Raw genomic sequence first — 13,330 nt, 5'->3', positions numbered from 1 at the left:
ATGATGTTTTGAGTTGACCTGTGAACCTCGACGACGCTAAGGCCTTGCCTGGGGTGGGCTAGTTGAGGCAGCCATTTTGGTCGGTCAATGATTGTACTGTTACTGTACTTATGGAGTCCTGTTTTGATAATGCTTTACAAAGTAATTATAATTAAATGTTTAGGATGATAAAACATTTAATAACAAACAAAAAAAAGGAAATTAATATGTTACATATTTGTGCCGAGCTTGAATTTGTAATAAAAGATTTAAAAATGTCTTCTTGGGTTGTACCTGTACTTCTGTGTTTGAGAGAAGAATAGGGAAGCTGAACCTCCATCTTTGTCCTCAAGCTGCTTAAACAAACTACAGACTGACTTTTTAACCCTGAGCAGAGCTCTGAATGTTTCCCCATTTGTTTATTTTCATACAGAAATTATCAGAAAGATACGACATTTCAAAAGCAACTGACCTTTGAGAAGCATGTTTTCAGGCGTAGTAGGATATCAAAAGCACAGGTATGGTGATAAATCAGTGGCTATACAGGCAATGTTAAACAAGCACAGACCATAATGTGACAACAATCATGGTTTGTCCATTAAGCCAATGGCTGAGCTCAATTGGCTTTATGGTGAGAAAGCAGAGTGTGAGGTTGAAACTGATTCAACCTCAAGCTCAGATTCTGAAGAAGTCCAACAGGCCGAAACATCAATAAAATAACTGCCGTTTTTTTGATGCAGCCAATCAGCTCACAGTAACCACACTGGGGATGGAGGCTTGTTCCAGTCATCCAGCAGACCAGAGTCCTTCTGTTCAAAGCTTCGTCCCGTCGGCCAACAGTCGCGAGAGTCCTTCTGTACCGGTCTGAGACAGAATGCTGTCGCCGTGACAACGCGTAAGCGCGGCAACGCCTGCGTCACACCCACTCCTTGGGGTTCCGCAAGACCTCCAACATGGCGGCCTCCAGGGAGCCTTCGGCAGGCTCGTTCATGTATTCCCACCTGGGGGAAGGGGGAGGTTCGTGAGCGTGACAGAGGGAGGAGGGAGGAGCCTGATTTTTGCAAACGACGGCCATAAAATGTAATTGAGGATTTGTGTCGCTTCTTGTCTTTGAAATCGAGTTTATGTTTTTTGAATGATTTTTCACGGTGCCCACCCACATCCATTGTATGACCAAAACGGTGGTAGAGCAATTATCAGACTTTCTCAAAAGTGCTAGTTTTGTCAACGTTTTGATCTGAACCATTGTATATGATCATAAGTAACCTTCAAACAGGGCTAAACATGCATTTTCCCTTTACTACTCCTTTAAGTGCCATGCATGAGTACCAAAGGAAGCAACATCGAGACAAATGATATTTCTTTCTCATGTTGTTCCTTACTTGTGTGTTTTACCCCCGTTGGTGCCCCGCCCACCTGCTCCGCCCACCACTTACTTGGCTGTGAGGGGCAGGGACATGAGGATGCTCTCAATCCTGGAGCCAGGCGTGGCCAGCCCAAACTTCACCCCTCGGTCATACACCAGGTTAAACTCCACATACCTGAAAAACACAAGCACACGAACGGACACATCCACGCACACATGCACACACACGCGCGCACACACACACACACACACACACCAAAGTTACAGTGGCACATGCATCCTAGTGTCTGAAATATTCAGTACAGGTACTGTATGTTACACATGTACATAGTTACACATGCAAACCCTGTCTTGTCAATCAAACATGACACACTTGAACAACGTGTGACTTTCTTCACACAAAACATCGAGCACAACAATAAACACACACACAAACACAACGGTACGCCCGATCTGAACTCGCCTGCCTCTCCGGACCTGCTGCCAGTTCTTCTCCTCGGGGGTGAAAGGGTCATTGAGGTGCTTCCAAATAATGGGCACGTAGCAGGGCACCACGGTGCGGGCACAGCTGCTCACAAAACGGAAGGCCTCGTCCTGGTTGGGGGAGTCCAGGTCGTCGAAGAAGATCCCTCCGATGCCGCGGGTCTCGCCGCGATGCCGGATGTAGAAATAGCGGTCGCACCTAGAGAAGCACGACGCAGGAATGAGGGGGACTACAAAACCGATGGCGAAGAGGGATTACTGGTTAGTAAACGATACTGTTCATCTTCCCTTCTAAGCGGTGGCACAAAATGTGTTGGCAACATTAGCGGGATAACTCGTTGATCGTGATCAAGCTTTCTGGAACATTCACTGACGAGATGAAACGGCAATCTTGGGCTCGCTGAGAGAGAATCTAAATACCGCTGTTCTGATAGAGACAAGTTCATGTTGTTTAAGGGGTTTGGTATAAGGAAGCTAAAATCTCAAGTTACTCAGTTCACGCCTCTACATCCAACACCATCGCTTTAATGGTTCTTCAGTAGACGTAGACCACAAGCAACCACCTCTTATCGCTGTCCAGCAGATGAGACCCGCCCAGTGTAGAACACACGCACGTACGCACAGCGCCGAGTAAGAGATATGACTAGGGCTGGGTTTAAAAAAACGATTCATCGATTCTGAATCAAATGATTCAGAATCGATTCATGAATCCCAAAATCGATCTTTTATTTAATGAATGAATGAATAAATGAAGGTATGAATAGTTCATTAATTCATTCAATGATTCATTCATTCATTTTTGGAAATCAGTATGGATACCCAGCCCTAGTATTGATGTGTTGCAGAACTTGGCAGTCATGTAATTAAGGTTACAGCAAAAAAAAAAAAACAGGTTTTAGTAACACTAACCGAATCGATATTGAATCGAATCGTGATAATCGATTCTGAACCTTGTGAATCGGAATCGATTCTTGAAATCCGACTCGATACCCAGCCCTAGATATGACGTACCATTTCTTGAATTCTGGGTAGTACTGGGGGTGGTGCTGGTCGCAGGCCGCTTTCAGAGCCCTGTGGAAGTGAGCTCCGTCCTCGTTGTTGACATACATCGGAGTCAGATCCGTACCTCCACCAAACCACCATTGCTTGGAGCCTGGGAGAGACAGAGACACAAGGGTCGTCATTCAGAAGCACAATGAGACGATTGACTCCATGACACGTACAGTACACTCTCTGACATCACAGTGTGACACGCGTACTCACCATCTGCTTCCTCGATCTCAAAGTATCTGTAGTTGAAGTGCATTGTGGGAATGTGGGGGTTCTTTGGGTGGATGACGGAGCTCACGCCCATGGCACAGAATGGCAGCTTCCCTGGGAAGGGATATTACATTTCACACTAATGTAACTCATATAGCCAGTTAGTTCCCATCGTTTCACACAACATGGAGGAGGACACAGCCGTTCCTGGTCTTCCTCAACCAGGGCTGAGTTTCCCAGAGGCATCGTAGCGCTACGTTCATCGTAAGCTATGGCGTTCATCATAGCGCTACGATGCCTCTGGGAAACTCAGCCCAGGGTATCGTTGCATGCGGTGGACCCATGTCTAACCATAGAAGAAGAACACTCACCAGTCTAATCATAGAAGAAGAACGCTCACCAGTCTAACCATAGAAGAAGAACACTCACCAGTCTAACCATAGAAGAACACTCACCAGTCTAACCATAGAAGAAGAACACTCACCAGTCTAATCATAGAAGAAGAACGCTCACCAGTCTAACCATAGAAGAAGAACACTCACCAGTCTAACCATAGAAGAACACTCACCAGTCTAATCATAGAAGAAGAACACTCACCAGTCTAACCATAGAAGAAGAACACTCACCAGTCTAACCATAGAAGAAGAACACTCACCAGTCTAATCATAGAAGAAGAACACTCACCAGTCTAACCATAGAAGAAGAACGATCACCAGTCTAACCATAGAAGAAGAACCCTCACCAGTCTAACCATAGAAGTAGAACACTCACCAGTCTAACCATAGAAGAAGAACACTCACCAGTCTAACCATAGAAGAAGAACCCTCACCAGTCTAACCATAGAAGAAGAACACTCACCAGTCTAACCATAGAAGTAGAACACTCACCAGTCTAACCATAGAAGAAGAACCCTCACCAGTCTAACCATAGAAGAAGAACACTCACCAGTCTAACCATAGAAGAACACTCACCAGTCTAATCATAGAAGAAGAACACTCACCAGTCTAATCATAGAAGAAGAACACTCACCAGTCTAATCATAGAAGAAGAACGCTCACCAGTCTAATCATAGAAGAAGAACGCTCACCATCTTTCCCTTTCAGGACCTTCCCTCGGCTGCGCATCTGTCTGGCGGCGTCTTCGGTCAGATTCCCGAACACCACCGACACGTTGACCCCTGCCTTCTCAAACACGTTCCCATCCTGCAGGACGCAGCTGATGCCCCCTCCCCCTGACACACACACACACACACACACACACACACACACACACACACACACACACACACACACACACACACACACATCAACAGATATTTGGATGATCCTACCTTTTACACACATAACTGGGACACACCAACGGATATAAATGGGTCAGAATATGATAACGGTAGTTGCCCCAGTTTGCATCTCTGCCTCAGTCGAGGAGCTGACTTTCTCAAAGAGAGAAACGACTCACTACTCAACCCTACCCTCTTTCTCCAAGAGAGGAACGACTCACTACCCTCTTTTCGGTCCCACCGGTCCACTTTAAACTTGCTGCCATCCACCTCCTCCAGAGCTCTGCAGAACTCAGCCTGCGTCTCCATGATCAGCATCTCCATCCTGGTGCTCATCGCTCCTCTCCTCTGCTGCAGCACCTCCATGTCGGTCACCGGCGGGGACATGAACGCCTTGCATCTCTCCTCGATGTCACTCTCCTCCTCCTCGGCTCTGGGGACCTCGGATGCCATCTCAGCCCTCTGGAAGTGACAGACGCGTCCCACAAGACCTGCCACTGTCGCAGCTGCTGCGGCCACCAAGAAAGCGCGTCTCCTGGATTGCCCGGATGTGGCTTTGCTTGCTGTCCCATAGGACATGAATCGCAACCCAGTTCCTTTGGAAGGGCATCTTGCTCCTGGAAGCAGACTCAACTGGTGAACTGAATGGTTACGGAAAAATGTTACGTGCAAGTTCACGGTGCCAGAGATCACCTTTGAGCGAGACTTGAAACATCTCGCGGTAGTTTGTGCCGTTCTATTTATGGAATAAAGAACTATTGCAGCCATGCTTAGAAGTTAAAGGGTATATCCTTTCTGCTTATAATACACCGAGTTGTAACACAAAATACATTAATAAGTTGTCAGGTGTGCAGGCTTTATACCTCCATGGTGCAGTCATACTTCTGGTGAGAGGCAGGGGGTGTGTCCACGTTGTCGCTGCGTAAAGATCAGAGGATCATGGGAAATGGAGTTCGTAGAATTGGAGATTCAAGGCTCTTTGTTAGATTTAGAATTACAATGAACAGCAAGATCCAATAAACCTAGCTTCTAGAGAGGCGTGCCTGGTAGTTGCTTGATAAGTAATCTCACTACGCCGAATCGTTGCCCGTTTAATTATGATAGGCATATCGCGTTTGACTGGACTTCCGACAGCTTTATTTTCTTGTGAAAATACTTACAGTAGGCCTACGCTATATTATTTTTTGTGGGTATATTCTTTATCCCCCTTTTTAAGTGAGGTTTAAATGTACAAAACACATGGAAGATAATAATAATGGTGATAATAATAATGGTGATAATAATAATAATAATAGCCACAATAACAATACTACTACTACTACTACTTCGACTACTACTACTACTACTACTACTACTACTACTACTACTAATAATAATAATAATACATAAGGTGCAATGTGCAATATTACCACTAGAGGTCATCAAAGATCTTCAGTTCTTCAGAGGCCCAGAGGAGAGACTTTGCTTGTTTTCTTTTCATTAGACGCAAAGCACAGAGATGGCCTCTTAAACACAGAGAAAACATGTTTCATCTTCCTCCACTTGGAAGCATGAATGAAGAATTTAGCTACGAGTATCAGGTTGTTTAATATTAAGTCACTCTTAAAGTCCATAATGTTAACACCAAACACAGTATTTCCCTTGTGTGAGGGGCAAGTAATTAGATTTTAGTTGACAGTCCTGTAAAAACAAAAAGAACAAAGTGAGTCAATATCATATTTTATAAGACTGGTCTTGACAGAATAACATCTATGAAATAGCCTCAATTGAATAATCTCGTACCTTATTACAAATGCAAGGATGCATTTCCTGACGTGTCCGCTAGGCACGCAAAGACTGTTCTGCGCATGTGCACGACGGTATGTTGAGACTGTTCTGCGCATGTGCATGACGGCAAAGCGTGTTGCAAAATCTCCATGACAACGTCTAGTAAACCGTTTAGTGCCGCCGAGGGAATCGAGAGGAGATTATCTTTATTATCTTTATCTTTATCTTTATCTCACAAACAAATGTTGGATACTTGCTTACAGGACAGTGAATGAAGAATGTAGGACAGTAGAAAGAAGAAATTGTTTCCAATCTGGTTTTATCTACATATTCGTTTTATATTACACTGGGCGAGAAGTCTTAAACCTCGGGTTGTGGTGAGTTTTTATTATGGACTATGTTGGACATCTAACACTAGTCTTTTCACAACAGAAACCGTTTTTAAGTGTGATAGTTCATTAGCTAACGTTACTTTGCCAAAGCCTAAAATCAAACAGCAAGCATCAAACGAATCTAACAGAAATAATCCCGTTTCCTGAACCAGGTTAAGGCAGATCTGACCTCTCATGTCGAAATATGTGTCCCGACGTCGATCGATAACAATCCTGTGGTTGTTTGTGACAACAGGAATGAAAACGACTGCTTGATGCGACACTATCCGCTGCTATAATGAACATATTACCCGCATGCTCAGAAGTCAAGCTGAGATAACATGCCTACAAGATTTAGTGACTAAATTAAAGAAGTTCTTTAGAACTGACCTGAGGAGCCATGGCAGCTATAGGAGGCAAGTTCCCATACGCGCAGAGACCGTTAGGGTTAGGATTGGGGTCCTCCCACCTAAGCACTTATTATATTATATTGCACTGTACTTTAGATTGTGATTCTTGCACTTTGCCTTCAGCACTAGATTATGCTCTTAGTCACTTGTTTTAGAGAGAAGATGCACTTGTGAGTTCTGGTGAGTAGTAGTACATTGGCTCTTCCTACGTTAAATGCAATTATTGTTAGTCGCTTTGGATAAAAGCGTCTGCTAAATGACTGTAATGTAAAAATGTAATTGGTCAGGGTTTGACCGGACTGCGTTTATGGGACCTGGCCACTACCCTATATGAGCCCATGGATGTCCACGGCAACGGACGCGACGACCGGTCAAAGTTCAATCATTTTCTGACCACACCTCAGATCAATCTCCAGATTAAACATTGCGACCGACGACAGTTTGGGCGTTATAGTGTTGGTCGATATGTCTGATGATTGACTACAAACCAACCATAAACTTGATAGATTTGATGTCTATTTTCCAGATAGACACACTGCGACTTCTAGGATGCGTCTTCTAGGACGCATTTTTGAAAATTTTGAACAATGCCGTCATTAAAACATGTTTAGTTATATATGAACACTTGGTGATTCACTGTAGCAAAGTATCAGATACTCCTAGAAAAGATGAGATCTGAGAAGCTAGAATGTGAACAGCCACCTGCAGGTCGCCGGTTTATTATCCTGTGTTATATTTTTGACCGGCAGGGGGCGGCGACGAGTCATATGTATAGAACATTGTACACAATTGTTTTTTTGTCCTGATTTTTCCAAGAGTTGCTTGCAGTTCAGTTTATTTAGCCTCGTAAGATCATACTGAGCTCACATTCTGTTTGTTCACAGATCAGTGTAGCCACACAGCCATAGAATGGCCTATTAATCAACCTGACAGAAGACAAACGGAAAACAAGTCTTCATTTCTTATTCTACAGACTGAACCCTCTCATAGTATTGTGTTGTTGTTGTAGTAGTGGTAGTAGAGGCAGTATGGTAAAACAGTCTCTGTGTGGTAGATGAATCCCATCCTGACCTTTGTACTCGCTTTTCTCCGCAAATAATGTGATGTATCATGACAAAACTCCATGGGAAATATTGTGTATCTATCTCACAATATTTCCCATCGAGTTTTGTCATGATACATCACAATATTTGCGGAGAAAAGCAAGTACAAAAATCAGGTGTAAATGAAAAAGGGTGTATCGCTTGCCTCTGGAATATGTAGAGGTGGGTCGTATGCCCACCTCCCTTGTTCTCTGTAAAGCGCATTGTGTTGCCTCTGGGTATGAAATGCGCTATACAAATAAAGCTTTGATTGATTTGATTGATATCCACAATGATAAATGAGGGCCCAGAGCACCGTGACATCATCATAGTCAATAGTTAGTATGTGCATGTGTTCACCCAAACAGTTCCCAGATGATCTCACTGGTCTGTTTCTCAGTGTTATATCCTTGTTTCCTCACTTCCTCTCCTCTAGAGAGGGAGGATGAGTCAGGTGGTGGGCACTAAGACCCAGGAGGAGTATGAAGACGACTTTGAGAGAGACCTTGATTGGCTGATCGATGAGGAGACCAGGAGTGAAGGGCAGGTAGGTCAGTGGGCTGCATGTGTAGATTCACATTCAGATTCTTATTTGGCACATGTATATAGTACAGTGTACAATGTACAGTGAAATGTTGCTGCCGACTATATGCGCCAAAAAAAGACAAATAAATAAAATAAAAGCCATGTTGTTGTGCCAGGGGAGTTGGTGAATGGTAAATGGTAAATGGACTGCACTTATATAGCGCTTTTCCACCTTAGCGGCACTCAAAGTGCTTTACAATGGCCTCTCATTCACCCATTCACACACACATTCACACACCAATGGCGGTAGCTGCCATGCAAGGTGCTAACCTGCTCATTGGGAGCAATTTGGGGTTAGGTGTCTTGCTCAAGGACACTTCGACATGTGGACAGTCTGAGCTGGGATCCGAACCGCTGACCCTTCTAATGAATGACTCCGTGGCTCTACTCTGTGAAAGTGTGACAGTGAGTGGTGTAGCGTTACTCGTCCAGACAGGGGCGTCTACCTCACTGGCATATTCACACACTTTCACTGTGCCAGCAGACTACTGCACTATGGTTCGACCGGATGCATTATTGATGGGCACACGTTCGCCCACAGTTATCAGTCGTGTTCCTTACATACTAAATATTGATGTACCTCGTTTACATAGGCCGTGTAATGTCTGGGTATACAGTGTCTATTGAGGCACAGGTGGATGAAATGTCCTTTCCTTCGTAGGATCCCGACGACGAGGATATTGAGGCGCAAATAGACAAAGAGTTGAAGGATGAGGAGGAGGAAGGGGAGGAGAGAGAGGTGAAGAGAGGGAGGAAGGCGGAGGAGGCGGAGGAGGAAGAGAGATGGCCCTCGCCCATGGAAGCCCCGCCCCCCCCAGACCTGGAGGACCAACCGGACGAGGAGAAGAACTACATCCTGGAGAAGATCGAACAGGCCAATCGGGAGCTGCGAGACCAGGAAGCGCCGGACATGACGCGACGACGACGCCTGCACTTCAAAGAGACCCTGGTGGACCTTGTGGTGCCTCCGCTGGACTTTGCGCACGAGGGCTCCCCCCGCAGTACGGGGGTGGAGGTGCAAGATGACAGCGTGGCCGGAGGCGGAGCCACAGCGGCTGAGAGGGAGGTGTCAGGGAGGTTGTCTGAGCTGCAGATAGGGGGGGAGGGGGGTGCTGCTCGGACCTGGCCTGAGGAGGGTCAGACTGGGCAGGGGGGGAAGGAAGGCAGGGTCCTTGTGGAGAAAGACGGGAAGTTTGACCTGGTCAGCCTGAAGGAGGTGGAGAGTCACAACCTGCTTCCCCCCTTAGCCGACGCCCCCTGCTTCCCCTCCCCGGGGCCAGGAGAGCGCAGCCCGAGCCCCAGCAAGGCCCTCCCGTCCTCCCCGCGGCCCCCGGCCGGCGCGGCTCTCTCTCAGGGGCCGGAGCCTCTCTGGGCCCCCCGGCCCCCAGCGCAGCCCAGGGCCCGGCCCAACTCAGCCAGTCACTCCCAGAGAGGCGGCCTGGGGAGGGGCAGCAAGCGCAGGGTCCAGTCCGCCAGCGGGGGCTCCCCCCAGACCCAGACCACCTACACCCTCTCCCCCCAGCAGAAGGAGCTGCTGCAGAGGGCCCAGGAGAGGAAGGACCGGCTGGCCAGAGAGGTAGGCGGGATCCTGACGCCGGTGACACCGACTTGTACAGTGTTAAGTGAGTCTCAGCCAAACACCTGGCCTGGACACCTGAACGCTATGTTGGGTCTTATACCTCTAGTTTATCTGCTGTTTAAAGTCTGGATCAGTGGCAAGGACCAGAGTTTGACAACACTATCAACAAAACTATCTTGTGTGTGATTTAAAAAAAATAATATCAAAAGTGCTTCTACAAACATGATCAAACATGCTTACAGCAAGCAAGGTCACATCAGGAAATCAACTGCATGAACAGATTTCAACTGATTCCCACAAGTATGAACAAGATACAACCCTCTCTCTCTCTCTCTCTCTCTCTCACACCTTCTCTCTCTATTTCCCTCTCTCTCTCCCACCTTCTCCCTCCCTCTCTCTTTCTCTCCCCCCTTCTCTCTCCCTCTCTCCCACCTTCTCCCTCCCTCTCTCTCCCACCTTCTCTCTCTATTTCCCTCTCTCTCTCCCACCTTCTCTCTATTTCCCTCTCTCTCTCCCCCTCTCTCTTTCTTCCTCTCTCTCTCTCTTCCTCCCTCCCTCTCCCCCCCCCCCTCTCTCCCTCCCCCAGGCTGAGCAGAGGCAGCGTGAGGAGGAGCAGCGGAGGCGTGATCAGAACGAGCATGCGTTCAGGGCGTGGCTGGGCAGGAAGAAGGAGCAGCTGCAGGAGGAGAGGAGGATCCACCGCGCCCAGGAGATGGAGAGGATGAACGGCATGGTACGGCCACCAGGGGGCGACCTCAGTAACACACACACACACACACACACACACACACACACACACACACACACACACACACACACACACACACACACACACAGATGTTATATCAAACCATAATGGTATGTTCACTCAGGACCACCCACAAATTCATTTGAACCATTTATGAAACAAATATGGTAATGTGTTTGTTTTGGTATTGTGGCTCTGCCCTGGACTCCCTCCTAATGGGCTTAATAAATAATACATAATAGGATCAAGTCCACCTATGAAGAGCACTGAAGGACATTGGACCTCATTCCTGAACGCAGTTAAGAAGAAATTTCTTCTTAACTCCACTTACAAAGTTCCCGGGACAATTCTGTCATTCCTGAATGGTTTCTTATCTGGGATTTGTTCTTATCTAAGAACAGGATTTAAGAACGCGGAAATGCAGTCTGGGTAGGCCAGATTGGAGTGCGCCCGTTCGCAAAGGGCTGAACTTATGAGAGGTAGCGAAGTTCGTAAGAAGACATTTAAAGAAGACACTTAAGAAAATGTTCAGGAATGAGGACCATTGTTTCTTGGTGGTTTGCCTTTTGAACCAACGCCCGCGTGCCCCCCCCCCCCCAGAGGGAGCTCATTGTGAACTTACCCCCCCCCCCCCCCCCCAGAGGGAGCTCATTGTGAACTTACCCCCCCCCCCCCACCCAGAGGGAGCTCATTGTGAACTTACCCCCCCCCCCCCAGAGGGAGCTCATTGGCCCAGGAGAGGCCTACCACCTGTGGCTGCAGAGGAAGCAGGAGCAGCAGCTGAGGGAGAGGCAGCTGGAGGAGATGAAGAGGATGGAGCAGGAGAGCGGCTTCTACCTGCACAACAGGGAGGAGAGTGAGCGCGCCTTCAGACTGTAAGACCTGTAGATCTCCCACTACCCACGGTCTCTCTCTCACAAACACCCAACAACCCACGGTCTCTCTCTCTCACAAACACCCCACGGTCTCTCTCTCTCACGCTCTCACAAACACACCACAACCTAGAGTCTCTCTCTCACTCTCTCACAAACACCCCACAACCCACGGTCTCTCTCTCACGCTCTCACAAACACCCCACGGTCTCTCTCTCTCACTCTCACAAACATCCCACAACCCACGGTCTCTCTCTCTCACGCTCTCACAAACACCCCCAACCCACGTCTCTCTCTCTCACGCTCTCACAAACACCCACGGTCTCTCTCTCTCACGCTCTCACAAACACCCACGGTCTCTCTCTCTCACGCTCTCACAAACACCCCCAACCCACGTCTCTCTCTCACGCTCTCACAAACAGCGGAACATACCGGCAACCGGTCCGTAGGAAACCGCTATAACCCCCCTCTGCTCCCCCCTCTCTCTTCCCCTCTCTCCCCCTCTCTCCTCTCTCCTCCCTCTCTCTCCCAGGTGGTTGAGGCGTAAGTGGGTGGAGAAGCGTGCGGAGCAGCAGGCAGCTCGAGAGCGCTCCCGCAGGCTGGTCCAGGAAGAGCGCCGTGCGCGTCGCATGCACGACATGCGCTGCACGGCCGAGGCCACGCCCCTCCGCTTCTCCCAGCACCTGGCCTACCGCTTCTGAACACGCTGACCTCAACACACCTCCGCCCAACACCTGGCCTACCGCTTCTGAACACGCTGACCTCAACACACCTTCACCCAACACCTGGCCTACCGCTTCTGAACACCCTGATCTCAACACACCTCCGCCCAACACCTGGCCTACCGCTTCTGAACACGCCGACCTCAACACACCTCCGCCCAACACCTGGCCTAACGCTTCTGAACACCCTGACCTCAACACACCTCCGCCCAACACCTGACCCCAACACACCTCCGCCCAACACCTGACCTACCGCTTCTGAACACCTGACCTCAACACACCTCCGCCCAACACCTGGCCTACCGCTTCTGAACACCTGACCTCAACACACCTCCGCCCAACACCTGGCCTACCGCTTCTGAACACCTGACCTCAACACACCTCCACCCAACACCTGGCCTACCGCTTCTGAACACGCTGACCTCAACACACCTCCGCCCAGCACCTGGCCTACTGCTTATGAACACCCTGACCTCAACACACCTCCGCCCAACACCTGACCTAGCGCTTCTGAACACGCTGACCTCAACACACCTCCGTGCGCTGCAGAGATCGGAGCAAAGCTACAACGCTAGGAGGAGGGAGGAACCAAACATGCTTTCATCTACCTTCTATACCTTAAATAGAGACCAGCTTTACAGGAAGGACCACCTTAAATAGAGAGACCAGCTTTACAGGAAGGACCACCTTAAATAGAGAGACCAGCTTTACAGGAAGGATCACCTTAAATAGAGACCAGCTTTACAGGAAGGACCACCTTAAATAGAGAGACCAGCTTTACAGGAAGGAACACCTTAAATAGAGAGACCAGCTTTACAGGAAGGACC

General features: G+C 48.1%; 2 protein-coding genes across 3 annotated transcripts; one reads left to right on the top strand and one right to left on the bottom strand.

The window, feature by feature from the left end:
- Nucleotides 1-372: 372 nt before the first annotated feature.
- On the bottom strand, nucleotides 373-5,243 carry cpox (coproporphyrinogen oxidase). 2 transcript variants are annotated; one of them, XM_084459155.1, is made up of 7 exons: nucleotides 4,592-5,243; nucleotides 4,176-4,319; nucleotides 3,092-3,202; nucleotides 2,840-2,981; nucleotides 1,809-2,027; nucleotides 1,416-1,520; nucleotides 373-980 (listed from the first exon to the last, which is right to left on the bottom strand). In XM_084459155.1, exons 1-7 carry the CDS (start codon nucleotides 5,133-5,135, stop codon nucleotides 896-898), a joined length of 1,350 nt encoding a protein of 449 aa, XP_084315281.1. In that variant the 5' UTR covers nucleotides 5,136-5,243; the 3' UTR covers nucleotides 373-895. The 2 variants fall into 2 exon arrangements, with proteins under 2 accessions (XP_084315281.1, XP_084315280.1); XM_084459154.1 differs by having other exon boundaries at nucleotides 840-980; nucleotides 4,547-5,243.
- Nucleotides 5,244-8,442: 3,199 nt separating this feature from the next.
- Nucleotides 8,443-12,482, top strand: ccdc181 (coiled-coil domain containing 181; the record flags this gene model as incomplete). Its single annotated transcript, XM_084459239.1, has 5 exons — nucleotides 8,443-8,544; nucleotides 9,244-10,158; nucleotides 10,748-10,894; nucleotides 11,627-11,784; nucleotides 12,314-12,482. 5 exons carry the CDS (start codon nucleotides 8,443-8,445, stop codon nucleotides 12,480-12,482), a joined length of 1,491 nt encoding a protein of 496 aa, XP_084315365.1.
- Between the last annotated feature and the right edge of the window lie 848 nt (nucleotides 12,483-13,330).

This window comes from Borostomias antarcticus (genome assembly GCF_949987555.1).
Source record: "Borostomias antarcticus genome assembly, chromosome: 26".
NCBI classification, from domain to species: Eukaryota; Metazoa; Chordata; class Actinopteri; order Stomiiformes; family Stomiidae; genus Borostomias; species Borostomias antarcticus.
This window is presented reverse-complemented; position numbering and strand designations above follow the sequence as displayed.